Genomic DNA, 21,945 nt, shown 5'->3' with positions numbered 1-21,945 from the left:
ACTCATAAGTCGAGGAAACTGCATCTAGCCGCGAACGGGTTTTCCGTTTGGATGTCGGATAAATCGTAAGCGCACGGCCACTTTTTCCGCTCGTAAGTTGAAAACGGATGTCGAGGAGCTTGTAAGTCGAGGTCCCACTTTAAAGTAGCAGAGCCATTTCAAATGGCCGCACTTCAACACGCTTGTTGCAATCAGTGTTTTCATATCTTTTTTATTGTTTGCTTGTCTTTCAGGTATATGTATCATGTTCTGACCAAAAATACCACTGTGACTGAGCACAACCGCAACCTGTTGGTGGAGACTATTCGATCTATAACTGAGATCCTAATATGGGGAGACCAAAATGACAGTTCAGTGTTTGAGTAAGAGCTTTTAAGTGTTTGCTTTTGAATATAGAATATAACAGTATGAAATATAAGCTGGTACGCCACTGATGCAAGGGAAGTAGTAAAATGGGGGTGTAAATCCTACCTATGCGTACTCAGAAAGTCAGTGGTGCTAAATCCCAAGTAAGCCCATGTTGGACTGCAACCATCGTGCCTTGATTTAAATCAGTGATGTGCAGCCCAGTGCTCTGTTTACTTCTATACGGATGGGGGAACCTATGGCCCTTCAGATGTTGATGATCTCCAGCTCTCAGTAGCCCCAGCCAGCATGGCGCAGGTTCTCAATGTCTGGTTTAAGAAGTCCCATTGTGGTTTAATGAGCTGCAGGCTGCATTTAGAGCTGCAGCCTCAAATTGCTCACAAAAAGTAGTTTCTCATTGGTACCTCATACATTTTCTAAGCTGTGATGGACGTATAGTACATATTGGCCTGGTTCACATGCAATGTTAAATCATAGTTTAAATTTAGACTATGGTTTACTAGGAATTTCAGTGTGTTTATGCACACTGCTTAATATTGTCCTATTTGCTCCTTTTCCATTCATGTGCTTGCCACACTGGGAGGAACAAACCAGAGAATGGGCTGATTGTGTCGAACAAACCTTGGCTTCCAATAGTAGTGCATTTGGAGAAAAAACACAATTGCTGGTTCACATGAAACGCTAAGCCATTTGTTTTACCCCATTGTGGCAAAGGCAGGAGCAAATTGCACTACTGAGCAGCGTTCACCAGCATGCTGCTCATTTGTGTTAAACCACAATTTACTTTAAACGATAGTTTAGTGTTGCATGCAGACCAGGCCTTAGTAGGCTCTGCTTCTTTCTGGTGATTCTGCTCTATGTTTTGCATCTGTTTTTGTGTACTACACAACTCTTCAGCATTGCCCCAAACTCATCCTTAACTCAAAGTAGTAAAACTTTTGCTCCATGCAGATGGTGTACCTTTGCCTGTTTTACCGACAGCTAAGTGAGGCTTGACATTTGCCAGGCGATTGTACCAAATGGCATCTCCTGGAGCCAAAGACCAATTCCCTGTGCCTGTGATGACTCGCTGGCCTCCAGTTTCCAGCCCATAATATAACATAGAACCTATTTTTAAATCTTTACTTATTTTTCCCATTGAAAACAATTACACAGAAAAAAGGTGCCTAAACACAATGGCCATGTTTCAACACCAGCAATGGTCCCACAGTCTTAAACAGGACTTGCTCCCTAGTAACCAAAATGTAATGCAATACAGCCAAAATGTAATGCAATAATCTTTTTAAGGATTGATTGATTTCCTTCATGTAACAAACAGCAAACAAATCACTAGCAACTTTCAATGTTGTTCTAGTTTTTTCTTGGAGAAGAACGTGTTTGTGTTCTTTCTGAACATTCTGCGTCAGAAGTCTGGCCGTTACGTGTGTGTGCAGCTCCTGCAGACCTTGAACATCCTTTTCGAAAACATTAGTCATGAAACGTCTCTCTGTAAGTATGCATGCCTCCATGTTGCCTTCAACGAAAGCAGCGTAGTTTTGATTTTGCAGTACTAAACCTTTGCTGCCTGCCTTTCTCAAGTGGAATGGGAGGAGAGGGCTAAGTGTCCTTTTTCCCAGGTCAGGAACTGGGAGGTGCTACTTTGCTGTTCTGAAGTTTATGAGTTTGCAACTTGCACTGGATGGTTGTTGTCTGTTAGCTGGGCTACAAATCCTGTTGGTTGAGATAGGGATGGCAACCAAGGCATGGAGCAATCCATAGCCGTAATCCTATGGAAATGGTTCTGGTTGACTTAATATTATTAAACTGCTCTCCCTGACAGTTTATTGGGTCACATATTTCATCTCCTTCACCTCCTTCCTACCCAATCTAAATCTGAAAAAGATAATAACTTGGTTTTCATAGACCTAGGTTCCTGTGGTCAAAATAAATAAAAAACCACCTGTCTGTTTAGAGCAGTAGATAGGAAGCCTTCATTCTGAGGAGGTAGGCGGGGAAATGGAATAGAGACACACGGAACTAGAATAGAATAGAATAGAATAGAATAGAATAGAATAGAATAGAATAGAATCATAGAGTTGGAAGAGACCACAAGGGCCATCCAGTCCAACCCCCTGCCAAGCAGGAAACACCATCAAAGCATTCCTGACAGATGGCTGTCAAGCCTCTGCTTAAAGACCTCCAAAGAAGGAGACTCCACCTAGACTCCACCTACCGGTAGGAAGGAGTCGTATGATAGAAGCATTTAGAAGTTTGTGTATGCAACAAAGGCTGCTCCTTACATTGGAGAAAAGTACGCTATTAGGGAGATGAGACATATTCTTTGCTATGTCTTCACTTTAAAAGGGATCTGCTACTAGGTTAAAGTAGCTTATCTAAAATTAGAGGGGGGTGAAGAAACAAGATGGCATCAAAAACTCATGTGCAGACTTTTGAATGTGCTTCTAGCAGGTTGATTTTTTTATTGTTCCCATTGTTGCTGTTTGGCTTCCAGCCTTTCTGAACTTGGTGCCCTCCAGATGTTTCTGGATTGTAACTTCCATCCACCACAGACCACATGGTTCTATTGACTGGGGCTGAACATCTTGAGGGCACTAGGTTGGCAGAGGCTGTTCTAATTGGATGCTGGAAACATTGTTTAATAGAACAATTTGTGTGAATCTCTTCATTTTTGTGCAATTTATAATGTTTGTACTGATTATGAATGTGTCCCCCCCCCCTCTGCAGACTATTTGCTTTCCAACAACTACGTAAATTCTATCATTGTGCACAAATTTGACTTCTCGGATGAAGAGATTATGGCGTACTACATTTCGTTCCTGAAAACGCTTTCTCTGAAACTCAACAACCACACAGTTCATTTCTTTTACAATGAGGTAGGCAGAGGAACCCCTTTCAACTTGAAAATAAAAAGTTTCGGCTGCAGTGGATCTATGAAATGTGGGTGGTGGAAATGAGGTTCTTAAATTGGCCCCGCAGCCATGAGGGTGGTGACCAGGCAGGGGTCAAGAAGCTAAAATCTGTTTAGAAGGGTTTATTTTAAATACCCCTGCTAAATACTCATGAATGCGTTTCACTTTGTGAAAGATGTAAGTGCAGTAGCAACAAAGGGAAATCACCAGCACATTATACCTGAATGATTTTGAGGGAAGGGAGAAGTAGGGAGCAATATATGAAAATATTAATATGGCAACACAAAATAGAACATGAGTATGCGACTTAGCTATACTTCACTCGGAAAAACATATGCAGATTTAAATTAACTACAGCTTAGCTAGTCAAGGGTCAGTGTAATCTTGGACTGGGAATCTCCCCCCCCCCCAATGTTGCTGGGTTCCAGCTCGTATTATCTCTGGCCATTGGCGTTGCTGGTTGGGCCTGATGGAATTTGAAATCAAATAACTTTTGGACGGCCACAGGTTTCCCCAGTCCTGATCTAGCCCTGTACTGTTGATGGTCTTTAAACCAACAGACTGTGGACATTAGGAGCTATCTCCTTGGACTCGAGCAAAAGTCTGTCCCACGAGATACTTCTGCAGCAGTGTTTCCATGGAATGAATTTTCCCCCTGCTTTTCTTTGTTCTTTATCTGCTTCTTGCCAGGAGAGGGCACCAGAGCTTAAGCAGTCTGACTTGGCATTATATTAAATGTCTCCATCTTATTGTTTGTTTTTCTGTGGAAAAGGCAACATGTTGATCATTAGCTACAGCTGCTTTCACTCAGCAAAGATAACATTGCAAGCCTGTCTTTACTGCAGGGATGGGGAATCTTCTCTGGCCCCTTCATTGCCCTGTCCCTTGTTGGGCCAAACTTGCACAGGTGAGCAGAGCTTCCCACCTGTCAAGTCTCCCGATCATCACAGTTTTGAAGCCCAAATGGTTGGGACTGTAGATGAGTTTTGCTGAGGGGCTAGAGAGGAAGGGCTGTATTTTTTGTATGATAAAAAGAGAATTGATTTTTCACTTTTTTTAAAAAAAAAAGCTGCTCGCACTATGTCTTGCACTGCTGAGTGTTGCTGTTACCATTTATTGTTCATCAGTTGCACCTTATTTTATTGTTATGTTAGCTGATCTGGAAATTATTATTATTTATGACCCGCCCTTTGCCCTAAGATCCCAGGGCAGGTTGCAACATCGAAACACAATATTAAGAGTTTAAAACAATTTACAGTTGTATTGAGGGACAAGGTACAAATACATGAAACAAATTAATTCACTGGACTTAACTATCTTCTCTTTCAGCACACAAATGATTTTGCCTTGTACACTGAAGCCATTAAATTCTTCAACCACCCGGAAAGCATGGTCAGGATTGCTGTTAGAACAATAACTTTAAATGTCTACAAAGGTAGGTTTTCCTAAACTTGTAGCCTTAGAACAGCTAGTACTTGGGTTACAGTGGGGTTTTTTTTGTAAATAGTGAGGCTTGAATGCAAATGTGAAAATAAGACTTAACTGTTTGACAAATTTACTAAACGAGAGAGAGAGAGCAAAGCTACGAGTGTTCCCACTTTTGAAGCTTTCATCTCTAAAAGAAGAGTTCTACCGAGTTGTGTCTCAACAGTGAAAAATAATTAAAGGGTTCTATAGAAGTTGTGCCTGTAAGAGAAATTCACTGTGAGCGCCACCAGAGGTCATTCTTTGCAAGATCATGCATGCGTGATACATGCTGAAGAATGTGCAAATCCTTGTGCAAATGGGGAACATTAAGTTGCATGATCAGAATTTCTTTCTTTGAATGTTGCGTGTCTCTCTTCCTTTGTTCATCAGTGAAGAAAATGTCAGTGTGCCGTAGAATAGAATTGAGCAAAATATTTCCTGTCTCTGGAAATATGAGCCATGCTTATCCTTGCTAAGTCCTAAAAGATGCTAGAAGCTGAGAGGGACCCCTGAATTAGGAATTCATTTTGAATGAGCTAACTTGCCTATTGAGGTCCCATGGCCAAGTTCCAAAGAATCAAGCAAAAGGGCAGGGGGAGTACTTAGGGCTGCCCCCCCCAAGCTACTTCCTCTCTCCTTTGGATACCGATAATAAAATAAAATGCCAAGTGCTGAAGGATACATTGAAGACCCTGAGTGTCCGAAATACCTCAGTAGATCCTGGGTTTGTTTTTTTCTTTGACGCTATTGCACCAGCAATACAGAGCGATTTTACTGACATTTAAGTCTGCAAATTGATGCATCTCTGCAGCGCCTGCATAAACATTTGAACAATGTGAAATAACTTCCATGCCCCTCTGGAGATTTTAATCCTGCATCTCTTCTGGTCTTGCACCTGCATTTCTCTAGGTCTTCCCTTTCCCCACCTTTCGGGAAACTCTTCAAAAATTAAGCTGGCTATTTTTAGTTTGAGCTCTAGCAGTTAACATCACTAGAAAGTCCTTCTAAGAAGTGCTGCAGTTGCCCCATACGCGCTATATATGTAAACAGCACATGTTCCCAAGTTCACCAGAAGATATTTGAGGAAGGAAAAAAGAACAGCTGATGTGTAGTAAAATGCAGGTTTTGTAATTGGTGGAATGTTTTATCCAGCGGTTTGAGTGAAACAGCATAGCGGGATCAAGTTGGAGCTATAAAGACACGGGCGGGCTTTGCATTCCATGTCCTAAATATTGTAGATCAGAGGATCAGGGACGCGGGTGGTGCTGTGGTCTAAACCACTGAGCCTCTTGGGCTTGCCATCTGGAGCAGTTCCAGGCGGGAACTGCTGCTAATCCCTTGCAGCTGAAACTGCAAAGGATTCGGTGGCACCTTTAAGAGCCTTAAACTTGGCCCTCCCAAGCGTCTCAGTCTGGCCCTTGGGACTCCCTCCAGCCATAGCCTCATCTCTGATCACCAGCCTTGCTTTGCAACCTCCTTGAGTACTTTTGTTCAGCTGGAATGTGTCCCTGAACTCCATTAATGCCTTTTGCTTACCTGGGTGGAGGATAGAGAGTGTGTTGGCGGAGAAACTAGCTTACTGTACAAAGTTAAAATTTACACCAGTTGCTCTGCACACTTCAGCCTTTGGCATGTGGCCCCAGGAAGGTTACCTAGAAGGGAATGCGGCCCCTGGGCTGCAGTAAAGGTTCCCGCACCCCTGCTTTAAAGGCTCATGCCTTACACCGCAGCACACACTTTCGTGAACTAGAGCCTGCATTGGCAGGAAGTTTCTGGCAACCGCTGCCCCCCGAGTTGAGTTTGGAGGCTACCATGCCATGTCACTTGGGAGGTGGGGTTGTAGCATGCACACAGCATGGTTTTCTACTTCTGTCTCCTCCTAACCTCTCTCTTCTGGTCTAGATGCTTCGTGCTTTAGCTACCGAGCCCTTTGGAGGATGTCTCACCATCCCAGTTCCTAACCCTGTTAACCATTGTCTGTTTTTTCCCTCCCTTTCTTCACTGATGATCCTGTGTTCCTTAATGCAGTGTCATGTAAGTCTGCTAATCACTTTGACTTTCAGCCTTATTGCTTTTATTCTTGCACTTTTGTCCAGTTCTCTAGAAAGTGAGAAATGACTGGTTTCACCTGCCTGTTTTCAGAATGATGCAGGAATAACTTAAATGCCACTTTTATGGACTTGTTTAACCTCACGAGGGATGATATGGAAAATATGATGAACTGTGATAGATACTTAGGTATGAAATAAATCTGGTTTGGGCTTGTGCTACTGAAGGCCAGCCTATTTATTGAAAGGGATTTTTTGGGTTGTATCCAATACTAGTCATACTCAGAGTAGACCCATTAAATTAGTGGACATGACTAACTTAGGTCCATTAATTTCAATGGATTCTGCTCTGACTGGAATTTATTTGCTGTGCATTTTATTTCTTTTTCGAAATGGATCTTTTAAAAGATTTCTCCCCTCCCTCTTAAGTGGACAACCAGCCTATGCTGCACTACATCCGAGACAAAACTGCCGTCCCGTACTTCTCCAATCTCGTCTGGTTTATTGGGAGCCATGTGATTGAACTGGATAACTGCGTGCAAACGGATGAAGAGTAAGCCCTGTTTTCTAACTCTCGTTGTAAGGAGGGATGTCGCCTGATCTGAGGAAGCTTAGTCCGTGGTATTAAATCTGCATACATTGGCATATGCATTTAAAAAAAAATCCCAGGAGGAAAGGAGAGAAGGGAGCTTGGCGCTAGTGGCCGTTCCATTGTGGCAAATGGGGCACTGTCCCACCAGCCTCCATCTCTATTCTTCCAAGCCCACCTTTCCAGTTAACTGCAATAATGTATTTTTTTAGAGAGGTGGGGGTTATTTATACAATTTCCCCCCCGCTTTATTCCCTACATAGGTGCTATTTCTTTTCTTTTTATTCTGCCTTTTTGTGTCTTGTTTGACTCTGTGCACTTGTAATTATGTACTTTTAGTCTTTCAATAAGGAATAATAATTAAAAGCCTACCTTCCTGATTATAACCAGCCCAGGTGGTGGGAACTGCCTTCCTCCTTCTTTGTCTCAGTTTTGTTCTTGTAGAACAGGGAGGAGGATAGGGACATTTTTATTAATTGTTATCATTATTTATTACACTTATTAGTTCCTTTTTATTTTTATATTTCAGCTTAATGGCTTTGAATGGCTTCTGTTTTATTGTTTCAAATTTAGCGGGGTCCTTTCCCCCCTCCTCCCCCTTCTGTCCAAACAGACAGAATTTCCCTTAATGTTCTAGCAATAGACTAGCTAGCACCCTTTGACACTGACTCAGGATTATATATTCCTGCTAGAAATTAGGGAGTGTAACCTCTTCCCAGCAGCTGTTGGCCCTCTGCATGGTTGCTAGAGGCTCTGCGCCCTTGGCCTTTGGCCATGGGGCAATTAACTGCTGTAGAAAAGCTCTGCTTACAAGGGAAGGGATGGGACTTGTCCAAGCCAGCTATCTCTTGTTCTCCCATTAAAATTCTTATGGGATGCGTTATAAAAAGCACAGCCAGCAGCATACTTACTCATTGTGAAATAAGTTGTGTGGCACCCTGTCATCTTATTTTTAATTTTGTTGGACTGGATGATCCTCGGGGTCCTTTCCAACTCTGTGATTCTATCATTCTAAGTAAGGGGCAGTTCAAGCATGTCACAGGCAGGGCAAGTGAGCAAGAATCAACTTAAGGGACAGTTTATGGGAAGAGCTCAACTTTTGCTGAGCAAAAAAATACTTCTGAATAAGTTGAAGTACAGTCTTGTTTTTACGGGATGAGCGCTGATAGGTTTTTATGAGGAAAGAATGGCGGCCGCTCCAAGGGAGCACTTTTAATTCTGCTGATTGCGGAGGAACAGTTTCTCCCCAGCGCTAAAGAATCTTCATATGGAAAACTTTGCAGGAGAGTTGGGGGTTGTAGAGGTGAGAAGAGGCAGCAGAATTCTTCCTTGACATCAGGCAGGCCCCTTCACTGTGTTCTTTTTGATGCCTGCTAAATATATTTATGTTTAGGCAAGCCTATATGGACATGTAGAAGCCAGAATTAAAACACCCATCTTTTTAGCTGATAGTTGATCTCAATTAGCTTTTGACTGTTTTATCGATAATTCTAATGTTCTATTTTTTGTTTAGCAAACCACCTAGAGGTTTTTATTACAATCAACTGTGTCTTTAACTCTCTCTTTGCAGGCACAGAAATAGGGGGAAGCTTAGTGACCTGGTAGCCGAGCACCTTGACCATCTTCATTATCTAAATGATATCCTTATCATTAACTGTGAATTCTTAAATGAGGTGCTCACAGACCACCTGCTGAATAGCCTTTTCCTGCCTCTCTATGTGTATTCATTAGTAAATCAAGATAAGGTAAGGCATTAACCATCTTTTAGCAACTGAGAGGTGTCCTTTTAATTGTTGAAGGTAGTGTTACAGGGACTTAATTGTCAGTTGCAGCTTTAAGGCTGCCTGAAATAATTCTGTTGAAAGAGCATTTCTCTTAGCTATAAAGGTATAGCTGAAGACTTCTACAGTTCTTCTTTGCTAAACCTTGCACAGTTAGCCTTGTGTAACTGTTCTGGAGAAAGAGAGCTGCTGGTTCACATCTGTTACATCACCTCATTGTTTACAAGAAACCTGTTTGAACCCTTTCGCTTTCAGTGGAAAATAAAGGAGAAATGGATTCTTGGAATAATGATTAGGAGCCATCTGCAATTTTCCCTCTGCAGAAGTTGCGACAGAATTAGTGATAGGACATGACTGCTCTTTTACCAAGAAACACTGGTGTGTGTTTTTTCCAGCAACACACACTGATGGGGTGGTTGTTGTTGTTTTGTGGGCAAATACCTGGGAAGCCTCTGCTAGGAAAGTGATGCCGGCTGTCTCTTATAAAATCGCTGTGTCTTTGTTGTTGTTATTTTCCTGCTTCTTCTGAGCCTCTGGCTTTTAATTCCCCAGAGGGGCAACTGTATGTCTGCCATAGACTTCATAGCATGCACCCAGCATTTATGGATGCTGGGGGTCAACAACAACCACCTTGACCTTCACCTCCTGAAGGCATCTCTTTGGCTTCTGCTGGAAATGCCATTTAATAAATGAATATCCTGTCTTTGATGTTGGGGCAGGCGACCTGTTGCCCCCAGGTGCTGTTGGACTCCCAGCTTCCAGCAGCTAGTATGGGCTATGGTCAGGGCTGATGAGAGCTGCAATCCAACACCATCAAGAGGGGAAGGGCCATAGCTCAGCGACAGAGGATCTGCTTTGTATGCAGAAGGTCCCAAGTTCATTCCCCGGCATCTCAAGGAAGGACTCTGCTGGGATCCCTGCCTGAGAAACCTTGGAGAGCTGCTGCCAGTCAGTGCAAACAATACTGAGCTAGATTGGTTTGACTTACTGTAAGGCAACTTTTCCGGTCTTTCTCTAGTGGAGGTTCCACAGCCCTCATCTAAGGGGATCAAGATTCTCTCCCCACTTTATTTAATGACCCCACTAGGCTGCTTCATTGTCACCTGGTGGGCTTCACTATTTGAGCCCAAGTTTGCCCAATCTTAGTCCGAGGTTCTAGTGTTCAATACTAGAAGCAGAATGCTGGACTCAGTAAATGGTTGTTTTGATCCATCAGGGCACACCTGAATTTTTAAAGAGCAAAATTGAACTTCCATGTTCAGGTGCAGTCTAGCTATGGATAAAAGATGCTGGGAGCAGACAGCATTGTGGGAGGGAGGGAGCTCTGGGCTTCCTGGAGAGCACTGGTTGGCCACTGATTGCAGTAAGGTAGTTCTTCATTCTGCATGTGATCTGGCAGGCTGTGCTTACAAAGGACCAAATGTGGGCTTGCACACTTGCGCTGTGCTTCCCACTAAATAGTCTGAAGCAGCCAGCTATGTTGCTGAACTCAGCCTAACTAGAGAAATACTCGGCCACAATCTTTCAGATGAACTGAGACAAATCTGTTGAGTGCAGCATCTGTGCACAGTATTTGCATCATAGAGGTGCAGAGAAAGAGGGTTGTGATGGCTGAAGATCTGAGAGTTATAGTCCAAAACACCTGGGAGTTGTAGTCCAAATATTCCCCAAAGTAGCTTGGAGATTTTGCATATATATGTTTATTTCTGCATTGTAAACTGATACTAGCTGCTAATTGAACACACTCACCACTTTTCTCTTGACCATTTGCTCCTTAGGGTGGAGAGCGTCCGAAAATCAGCCTCCAGGTTTCTCTGTACCTGTTATCGCAAGTACGTCTTTAAGTATCCATAGTTGGTATTTGGGGTATTGCTGAGAATTTCAGTAATTTTGCGTGTGACTCGGTGATAGCACCAATAATACGTATGGCAACTATGTAGTTGGTCATCCCTTGGACATTTACCATTGTTATCCCATGGATGAAAAAGGGTGAGCAGATAGATAGACAGACAGGGAGATCTAGACTTGGGGACAGCTTGCAGGCAGGGGAAGAGCAGTTATGGCAAGGCCGGGTTTGCCTGGGAAAGGGTTTGCCAAGGAGCCAACATGCAAAAAGAACATTGTGGAACAGCCCGAAAAGGACTGCACCACTACAGACTGGGGGGGGGGCGCTTCTCTAGTGGACAAACAAGAAAGATTTCTTTCAATTACAGTATTTTTCTGTGTATAAGACTAGGTTTTTTATCCCTAAAAAAGTAATGTTAGGGATAAAAGTAAAGACGCCCCCTAATTAGGACCTAACCCTAACCCTAACCCCCTAATTAGTAAAAATTAGGGAGCGTCTTATACGGGCCATCTCTCCCCCCCCCCATTTTCTTAAATATGAGTTCCCCAAAATAGGGGGCGTCTTATACATGGGGGCGTCTTATACACGGGAAAATATGGTACATGCTGAAAGCTGATTTCATAATGATAATAGCAATGTTCAAATGGCTCCTATGCATTTAGCTTTTAAGTAAGAATATCACATACAATGACAAAAATCCACCAACAGCATACAAATCAATATAGCTAACCTGATCCAAAACACACCCACACACACACGAAACAAAGACCACTACAGCCAACCACAAATGAACAACCACACCCTAGGCCAACCCCAACCTCTCTCGCCACCAAAGGAACACAAGGGAACAACAGAGAACCTGCACAAAGCGATGCTGGCAACCCCCCCCCCCACATATATTAAGTAAAATAGAAACATCGTCACCTGACCCCTCATCTACTTCTATCCCCCTCTTTCTTCCCAATGTCTCAACAAATGAAACCGATTTGTAAAAATGTTATGAGAGACATTGCATATATTTCTGTAAATCAAGAAAATCTTTAATAAAAAAAAACAAAAAAAGTAAGAATATCACATGACCTCAAGGGCATTACCCTGAAACTTAAACAATCATACCTCGGTTTAGGTACGCTTCAGTTTGAGTACTTTTAGTTTAAGTACTCTGTGGACCGTCTGGATCGGATTAATACACTGTTCATTACTTTCAGTGGGAAAGTTCGCTTCAGGTTAAGTATGCTTCAGGTTAAGTACAGACTTCTGGAACCAATTGTGTACTTAAACCGAGGTACCACTGTAAATAAAACAGTAGATATTTTAAATAATTTTTCCACTACCCCAGTATCATAGAATCGCAAAATTGTAGAGTTGGAAGGGACCCGAGCATCTTCTAGTCCAACCTCCTGCAATGTAGGAAGCAACAAAAAAACAACAACTTTTGTTCCAGGGAATGTGAATGAAGCAACCGAAATGTGTGTTGCTTCGTGTATGTTGCTTAATTTTAGTTTTCATTCAGGTTTTTTTGTGGGCATCTTTCTGCCGTTGTGTGTTATTTAAGTATAGGTTCTTGCTTAAACATATACATAGGCATATACAATGATTCATGAAACACCCAACCCACTTTAATGTAAAGCTACCACCCTGCCAATAAGACTTTTCCTGATGTGCTAGCTTTCCACTGCAGGGGATTATTGATTTGGAGAAGCCTTCAACTATGTGACACGTCTCTCCCTGCCCTCTCAAAAAAAGGGGGGGGAGAGTAAATCTACAACCCTGCGCAGTCCTGTCCCAGGACTTCATTGTGCTCTTATTACATATTGGAATTGGCACCCCCAAAAATGGATCTTGAGGGGAGTGATAGTAGCCACACAGACAAGATGTCAAAAAGCTGCTTGGGGCCCTGTGAACAACAGTTGCTTTGTAGGTTCCATCCTGACATTTTCTTTTCTGCTTCTCTGCTGCCTCTTCTACAGGTTTTCCTGATCATACATCATGCGCCTCTGGTCAATTCCCTGGCCGAAGTTATTCTCAACGGAGACCTGTCAGTGTTTTTTTCAAAAGTTGAGCAAGACATCCAGAAGAGCTCAGTAAGTGAAAGGAACACGTGCGCCTTTGCATCAGCAACCCCAGGGGGCCCTGGGTCAGGGTTTGTGCACCTGTTTTTGTTGAGCAAGAATCTGGGCATGCGAGGGGGATGCTTAACTTTTGCAGGTGGCCAGGCCGCTTGCATTTGGTAGACCTTGTTCTGTTTAAAAAAGAGAGAGAAGGGGGGGGAGGGAAGTTGTGAGAATGTTGACCTGATCTTGTATGTGAACTGAAATATTAAAAAGATATCTGTTACACATGAAAACAATATTGTCTTCGCAGCACATTACCTCATGCTACGTCTCGCCCATTTGTCTTCAAGTGGGTTCTGTTACTAGGAAATCTGTGGTCAGAAACTTGTGGCCTTTTTCTGCTGCAGCAGTTTTACTTCCACCGAAGCTGTTTTGCAGAATTTTCTCGGGCTTGAGGTTGTTTGTTTTAATTGATTTATTTCAAACTGTGTCTGTGTGTGGTTGGGGAAGGTGGAGGTTACGCAGGACTAAACATTGCCTTTTTTTTTAAAAAAAAGTTTTTGTATGTAAATGTAACTGTTCAGAAAACCGAAATGTTCTATTGCTAATTCTGGATGTCCGTTTCCTATCAGGAGACGTGAGAAGAAAATGAAGAAAGATGCTCTGTACCTGCTTCACAATCTGGGAACTATATTGTGCACCGAGCAGCGTTTGTTAAGTAGGGCAGCGGAGCCTATCTGCCTCAGCCAGCACAGTCTGGAAGGTGCTCAGGTGGCCAGGACTCCAGTACAGCCTTCATTTAGCAAAACAGAAAGTGGGCTTGCTGCTGTAGGACAGTGAGTGGGAATGGTGTGACGTTGGACTGTTAAGCACAGTGCTTCTATAAAGTCCCTCACCCATTTCTCTCATATATATTTTCTGTATATCCTGGTACATAATTGGAAGGCGGTGAAGCTATGGCCCTGCAGAGACAAATGATGTATCCCAGGGATGTCCAACAGGTCGATCGCGATTTACCGGTCGATCCCCGGGAGGTTTTGGTAGATTGCGGTCGATCGCTGGCTCCTCCATCTGGCCTCTCTCCGCCCTCTAGATCACTATACCGGAAGACGTAGTTCTCGCTGCGAGGCTGACTGTTTCATTAACAATCTCCTGGTGAGCGCCTTCGCCCTGATCCCTCCCCAAAATGGGATTTCCCTCCCTAAAAAAAGCTCAACAACTTCGACCTGGACCCTGTTTTTAATAGTGTGAGCAGATCACAGGCTCTTGGAAGTCGGTCGTCCCTGATGTATCCCATTTACTGCATATTATTGCAGTTGCACTCTGCGTGGGGCAACCTTGAAGATGACTCAGAAACTTCAGCTGGTCCTCGGGGCCACCCCCAGATTGTTCACTGGAGGCTCAGGTGGCTGAGAGTTCCTCTTTCCAGATCTGGACCTTTTTGCGCAGAGATGGCTTAGCCTCTGTTTTCAATGCTCATGTAGTATTCACAGCAGATTGCAATGCACTCATGCACTCTATGTGGGGCTGCCCTTGAAGGTGACTTGGTGGTCAAAAATGCTGCAGCCAGATTACTGACTACGGTTCCATTTAGAACCCATGTAATCCCAATTTTAAAGCAGCTGTAATGCGTTTGAGTTAGTCCATGGGACTATTTCAAGGTGCTCACATAATATTTAAATCATGAAACGACATAGGCCCCAAATACCTGAAAGACCACCTCCTTTCCTACAGGCCCCATTGGCTGTTAAGATCAACAAAGGTCGAGAGCTCCACTGTCCTCAGATGTTTGGTGTGTGTATGACCAAGCAGAGGGTATTAATTTTGGCAGCCCCTAAGATGTGCAACTCCCTCCACACAGAGGCACTTTCACTAAATTCATTGAATGCTGAAAATGCACCTCTTAACCTGGACCTCTTGTCACTTGAGATGTATATTTGTAGGACCCACCCTCTTGTGATTGCAAGGGTTGACGTTTGGATAATTAGCAGTAACAACAGCAGCAGATTCCCCCACCTCCCCGCAAAAGCTGTTTGTCTCCAAATAAGAGAAACTTGTCAGAAGAAAGAGGAGTACAACCCAAACTATTTTGTGTGTGTGTGTGTGTGTTGTGAAACCTCTGCGGCAGGTGTGGGGAACCTCTGACTCTCCAGATGTCATTGGATTACAGCTCCCTTCATCTCGATAAATTTTGACTGCTGGCTGGGGCTGAAGTGAGCTGGAATGAAGCAACATCAGGAGGATGACTGCTGTGCAGTTTTTGGCACTGATTCAGTGGGACGAAATGGAGCCTTCCCCACTGTAAGAACAGATGCAGCAGCTATGGAGGGGGGGGGGAGAAGAGCAGAGAAGCAAGGAGTCAGCCCTATCTTAATGGGAGTCTTCTGTTAGTGTGTGGCATTTACAAGCAAGGTGTCTGAGCAGCATAAGTGGTGGGCTTGGACATGACAGTGAATGCAGAAAACAAGTACTGCATCTGTGCCTTCTTGGAGGTTTCTTCTTGAATCCTTTGTAGTGATAACAGTTTTGAGTCCAGCGGGAGAATCATTTGTCATCTGGAAGCTGTCTTACACTGGGTCAGACCACTGGTCCTTCTGGCGCAGTATTGTTTACATGCACAGGATGTGGCTCTCCAGGGTTCTAGACTAAAGCCTTTTACTTGGAGACGTGGGAGGATTGAACCTGGCAACTTTTGCATGCGCCCTTCTCCCCCCCCCCCCCGTTTTTTACACTTCACAGGAGCAGCTTGGGAGCCACTATTTATCCCTATGAATAGACACACACATTTTATTTCGTAGCAATTTGCATAGCTCAGGGGTAGAGCACACTGGTGTGTAGAAAGCCCCATGTTCAACTCCCAGCATCTCCAGTTAAGGAAATTTGGAGTAGCAATTCTATCTGTGATGCTGGAAAACCTCTGCCAGTGAGAATGGGCAGCAGATGTCTGTAGAAAAAACAGAACTCATGCATGCAACAACATCTTTTTTTTAAAATTGCATATGTATTTCAATCAGGCGGAAGCTTGGTGAATTGCACCTACAGCTAGCTCTTTATTTTTCTTCTTCAGAGCAGCAATAACTGTTTTCTGGTTTTGCTTGAAGTGTTCAGGTGTTACAGAGGAGCGTGCTTGCCTTGCTATGAGATGTTTCAGAAACCTGAGAAGTGTGATTGTGTTCCCAGCAAGGGGAGGTGGCACAATGGGGTGGTCTCGCTGCTTTGCGGTTGTCTTGGGTCAGTGAGTCATGTGCCTTCACAGTATACACCGGATGACATGAGGCAGAAGTCACATTCGGCACTTACCTTCCTTCCTGTCAGAATGGTTTCCACTTGCTTCCTGCCTGAATCGGATGTGGCTGGTTCCTGCTCTTTTCTGCTTAGCCTACTTTCTCTTCTTCCTGTAACCTAGAGGTGGTACTTAGCTTGCATGGTTTGATTTCTTATTTTTCCTAGCAGGCGTCCCAGCCCAAATGTTAAAAGTGCATGTGTTGGTTATAATACACCGTTCATTTTATAGGTGGAATTCCGACTTTGCTTGAAACAAAACACAGCCGTGGTTAAGGGGAAATGCTGGCTGCGTTTGAACATCATGCTAAACTGCAGCCAGGAGGAGGTAGTCAGCTGCATTTAGCTTTGCTTTCTGGTTGGTTTCAAAACAAGCCAACTTCAAACCGTGGGCTGTGAAACTGGTTTGTTAAACTTAACTGCATTTAGTTACAGGTAGGTAGTCGTGTTGGTCTGCCGTAGTCGAAACAAAATAAAAAAAATCCTTCCAGTAGCACCTTAGAGACCAACTAAGTTTGTCATTGGTATGAGCTTTTGTGTGCATGCACACTTCTTCAGATACACTGAAACGGAAGTCACCAGACCCTTATATATACTGAGAGGGTGGGGAGGGGTATTACTCAGAAGGGTGGTGGGAATGGGTGATTGGCTGATAGGTGTGGTAAACCTGTTGGCGACTGTTAACGACTGCAATTGGTCTTACAGGAAAAAGCAAGGGGTGAGTTGGTCTCTAAGGTGCTACTGGAAGGAATTTTTTTATTTTGTTTTAACTGCATTTGTTATGAACCACAACCCCCAGTCTAGACCACCTAAGAAGCTGAGACTCACAGAAAGCAAAGCTTAAGTGCTCATCAGGGATGGGGAGTGCCTGAGCCCAGGGGTAAGGCTATCAGTAGCTACTAGCCACAATGGCTATGTTTTACCCCCAGTGTTGGAGGCTGTATATCTCTGAATACCAGTTACTCCTTTAGACGTTGCAGGGAAAGAAGCAATAGGCGGCTGATGGATCTCACAATTCCCTCTTCTAACCTTTACCTGGCTCCATGCTTCAGGTAAGGAGCGAGTTGCCTAAGTGCTATCACATCTCGCCGTTTTGGGCCAGGAAACCTTGTTTGGTTCCAGTTGAAGTTCTAGACAGAGGATGTTTCCAGATGACCTGTTAATTGAGCATTCATTCTGATGTGTTTGCATGGAGGCCAGATAACGTTGTGTTAAGAGTTATCCCACATTTTGCAGTGCATTTTTCTGTAACTTTCCCTATCACACAAGTCTGATATTTGGGGGAAGCAGGCTTGTTGCTCAAGACCTCCCAATCAGCTCTTAAGCATTCAGCTTGAATTTGCTGGTATGTGATTGAATTCCACCCAGAAATAATGACAGCCTGGATGTGCCCACAGTGCAAATTCTGGCATGATAATGGTTTTCAGCAAGCCAAAGTTGGGCTGCCTACATGTTGCTGTGTGGCTTTGTAAGGAAACACCTGGAGTTTAACGCTTACCTTTGTCAAACGTTTTAGATCAAGACTGGTATCAGATGCTTCATTAAACCTACGGAGACCTTAGAAAGATCCCTGGAAATTAATAAACATAAGGGCAAGAAGAGGCTGCAGAAGAGGCCTAATTATAAGAATGTTGGGGAGGATGAAGAGGAAGAGAGGGGGCCAGAAGAGGCCCAAGAAGGCACAGAGGGTCTGTCCAAAGGCATCAAGCCCACTGGGGAGAGCGAAGGTAAGCATGCCAGTAAATTAAAACCACAACCAGTAATTCACCAATTCCTACTGGGGTTTTATCTTGTGCATATTGGAGATACATTGTGTGGCTTGATTTGCAATGGATTCTCCTCTGGAGAACAGAACTTGTTTCCCATACTGTCAGTTGGCCCTAATAAAGGGAATGCACCTTGGTAGCTCAGTCGGTAGAGCATATGACTCTTAATCTCAAGGTTGTGGGTTCAAGCCTCATGTTGGGCAAAAGATTCCTGCATTGCAGGGGGTTGGACTAGATGCCCCTTGTGGTCCCTTCCAATTCTATGATTCTACTAGTTGACCCTCCCGCGCATTGCTGTGGGTTATCCCTGTGGCTGCCCCCACCCTGTGACGATCCATGACGCGTTGCTGTGCCTGACTCAGGGTCATAGCCGTCAAGTTCTCCCTTTTTTTAAGGGAAATTCCCTTATGCTGAATAGGCTTCCTCACGAGAAAAGGGAAAACTTGACATCTATGCTCAGGGTCAATGTTTCCCAGGAAAGGGGGAGGATGTGTCCGTTTCCCCCCGGACTATTCCCCCCCCCCTGGTTGTGTCTCATCCCTTTGTTTACTCCCATCCTGTAGCGACCCATGAGATATCCTGTCCCCCTCTCCCCCACTCTGTGACTCCCCCCACCCTACGTCAGCCCATGACCTATTTGGGCCGCTCCTCCCCCCCCACCCAGGGCTCCATTCGGGATAGTATTTAAAGGGCTGCAGAGCTGAGGCCTAGTCTGTAAAGTGGAGCCAAGGCCTAGTCTTTAGGTTGTAAATTAGAGCCGAGGCCTAGTTTGTAAAGTAGAGCAGAGCCCAAGTTTGTAGGATTTAAAGTAGAGGCGAGGCCTAGTCTGTTGGCCTTGGCTTGGGCTAGTATTTAAATGCAAGTCGAGGCCTCTGCTCTGTATCTCCATTCCTTGGCCCCGTCCTGACTCTGTGGGTTGTCTGGTAATGGCCGCCTTGGCGGTTTCAGTTGCTCGGTTGATTACATCATTATTTGGCGCCGCCCTTCAGAGCTTCTGCTGGTGATAGCGCCAGTTATTTGGGCGCCACTTTTTTGTGTGTTTAATCATTATTTTAGGTATAAAAGGTGTGCTTTTTTGGGGGGGAAATATGCCAGATCCCTCCCTGGTGGGCAAGGTACGCTTTGTCCTAATTTGATGCAATTTGGTTCAGCGGTTATGGAGGAAGGGTGTTACATCCGTGCACGCAGTGGGAACATTTTAATATATATAGATGACAGATTGCCTTGTGACCGATGCTCGATATGGAATTCTGCCTCAGGCACCCTATGTTTATTGCTTGTAACACTTTTGTGAATCGTCTAAGTTGGAACACTTTCTCTTGCAGAGCTATAAAAAAGTAACATACAATTCACCTTTTGTTTGCTATACCTCTATGTAAGGTGAAGTGACTTCAGTTGTACATGGTCTACTTTCCTTCTGTCTACCCCCTCCTCTTTTTTTTTAAAAAAAACCTAGAATCTCTGTGAGCCATCATCATGTGTTAAGTTTATAAATCAGTAGTTAATAGGACCTATTCACTGTTATGATGTAGCAACTCTGTTCTAAGTGATCCTGAGTGCTCTTTCTTAAGAAAAGCATTATTAAGAAAAGACCAGCAGCCTTTGCAAGAATTCCAGTGGGCAATAGATGAGCCATTAACTTCTGACTACCCCTCTAACAAGTACAATCTCTCTAGAAATGTTTCTAAATGAGCTGCTGCTGTTTCTCTGCAGAAATTGAGATGGTCATCATGGAGCGATGCCAGTTGTCTGTCACTGAGCAAAACATCACGGACGAGGAAAAGAGCGCAGCCGCTTCCGAAATGTCAAATTGGAACAGGTACGGGGGTAGATTTGGCACTTGAACACTAGGTTCTCCAAGTGATGCTGGGATGGCCAGCTTCAACCATCTCTCACTCGGGGCCATTCTGGCTGGGGCTGATGGGAGTTGGAGTCCAGCGACGACTTGGTTACCCCTTCCCCACTTGTAATATCTTTCCTGCTTTTCCTCCCTCTGCCAAGCCGCTATTTTAGCTAGTGCCGCAGTTGAAGGCCAACTTGAGGCCCACGTCATGTCCAGCGCACCTTCTAGTTTGAAGTGCTGCCTCTTGCATTTAAGCAGCCTGGTGGTGTTAAGCAACGCTCCTGAGTTTCTGAATGGAGCTGTTCAGTCCCCTTCCTGGGAAATCTATGGAGTGGGGACCTCTCCTCTTGCCCTATGTAAAAGCATTGTGTACATTGAGGGTGCGCTTTAGTTATAATTTGCAGGTGGTAGGGTCCTGATAATTGGCTGCTGGAGTGTCGTTCCCCCCCAAAAAACCCACTCATCACCCCCTTTCTTCCAGGCCTTTCCTTGAGATGGTGTATAATGCTCTGGAATGTGCTGAATTTGATTACTACGCCCTCTTTGTGCTGTGCCTCCTGTACGCCATGTCTCATAACAAAGGTAAGACTGAGCCCAAGAGTGGAGTTTCAACTTCCATCAGCTCTTGCCAGCATGGCCAACCCTCGGGGTGTGATTGGAACTGTAGGCCAGCCTTTTCAGGGGTGTTGTAAAAAGCTCATGATCTGGGTTTGGTCATGACAAATTGGTCAAAGCCAGCACTTTGAATTGGACTTGGAAACTGATTGGCAGCCAGTGCAGTTGGGCCAGGATCGATGTAATAGGCTCAACCTATCTTGCCCCGGTGAGCAAGCTGGCCGCTGAATTCTGCACCAGCTGAAGTTTCCAAATCGTCTTCAGAGGCAGCCCCATGTACAGTGGTACCTCTACTTACGGATTTAATGCGTCCCAAACGCACATTCGTAAGTCGAAAAAAATTGTAAGTTGAATCCCATAGGAATGCATTGGGAGAAAAAATCCGTAAGTCGAGGGAACCCTATCTAAAAATTCATAAGTAGAAAAAATCCTATCTAAACCGCATCCAAGATGGCGGACGGAGCTCCGTTCGTAAGTAGAAACTTTCGTAAGTAGAGTTATTCGTATGTAGAGGTTATAACAAGTTGCAGCTATCTAACCTCAATGTTACTAGAGCATGGGTAGGCAAACTAAGGCCCGGGGGCGGATTCGGACCAATCGCCTTCTAAATACGGTCCAGGAATCAGTGTGTTTTTACAAGATTAGAATGTGTCCTTTTATTTAAAATGCATCTCTGGGTTATTTGTGGGGCATAGGAATTGGTTCATTCCCCCCCCCCCAATATAGTCCACCCGCCCCCCCCCCCCAAGTTGTGAGGGACAGTGGACAGGCCCCCTGCTGAAAAGGTTTGCTGACCCCTGTTGCATAGGCAACTGAAGTTAGGCTACCCCTGTCCAGATAGGAGCGCAGCTGGGCCACCAGCCCAAGCTGATGGAAGGCGCTCTGCGCTGCTGAGGCCACTTGGGCCTCGAGGGACAGCAAAGGATCCAGGAGTACCCCTGCCACTTCTTTAGAGGGATTGTAACCTCACCGCTAACAGTGCCTCAGCCTTATCTGAATCGAGCTTCAGTTTGTTGGCTCTCATCCCGTCCATTACTGAGGCAAGACAACGGTTCGGCACCTCCACTGCCACACCTGCAGGCGTAAAGAAGAAGTAGAGTTGTGTGTCATCAGCATTTTGCAGACAATGTAGAGAGACATGAACACCTGAAACCACATACTGTTGAGTCAAACCCACTGATTCATCTAGCTCAGTACTCTCTAGGCCAGTAATAGAGAGTCTGTGGCCCTCTAAATGCCTTTGGACTTCCATCAGGCACCGCCAGTGTGGTTGGTGGCCAAGGATGAAGGGAGTTGTAGTCCTCACAACACCAAGAGGATCACAGGTTCTCCATTCTGGGTCGGGCAGCTTCTCTCTGAGAGGTCTTTTACTCCTCAAC

General features: G+C 44.5%; 1 protein-coding gene across 4 annotated transcripts in view; it reads left to right on the top strand.

Moving 5' to 3' along the window:
- Positions 1-21,945, top strand: part of CLEC16A (C-type lectin domain containing 16A) — a 97,944-nt gene that overhangs the window by 6,216 nt on the left and 69,783 nt on the right. For all 4 annotated transcript variants that reach the window (XR_009558548.2, XM_035132319.3, XM_035132315.3 and 1 more), the window contains exons 2-12: positions 234-362; positions 1,721-1,854; positions 3,091-3,239; positions 4,605-4,710; positions 7,220-7,343; positions 8,950-9,124; positions 10,939-10,992; positions 12,977-13,090; positions 17,859-18,069; positions 19,822-19,927; positions 20,433-20,533. Coding sequence is in view for 3 of the 4 variants with exons in the window: in XM_035132319.3 (XP_034988210.1) it covers positions 234-362; positions 1,721-1,854; positions 3,091-3,239; positions 4,605-4,710; positions 7,220-7,343; positions 8,950-9,124; positions 10,939-10,992; positions 12,977-13,090; positions 17,859-18,069; positions 19,822-19,927; positions 20,433-20,533 (1,403 nt within the window). In the remaining variant the exon portion in view is untranslated. The remainder of the gene's footprint in view (positions 1-233; positions 363-1,720; positions 1,855-3,090; positions 3,240-4,604; positions 4,711-7,219; positions 7,344-8,949; positions 9,125-10,938; positions 10,993-12,976; positions 13,091-17,858; positions 18,070-19,821; positions 19,928-20,432; positions 20,534-21,945) is intronic.

This window comes from Zootoca vivipara, chromosome 13, assembly GCF_965207765.1.
Source record: "Zootoca vivipara chromosome 13, rZooViv2.hap1.1, whole genome shotgun sequence".
Lineage (NCBI taxonomy): Eukaryota > Metazoa > Chordata > Lepidosauria > Squamata > Lacertidae > Zootoca > Zootoca vivipara.
Note: the sequence above shows the minus strand (reverse complement) of the source record. Positions and strands in the feature narration are given on the sequence as shown.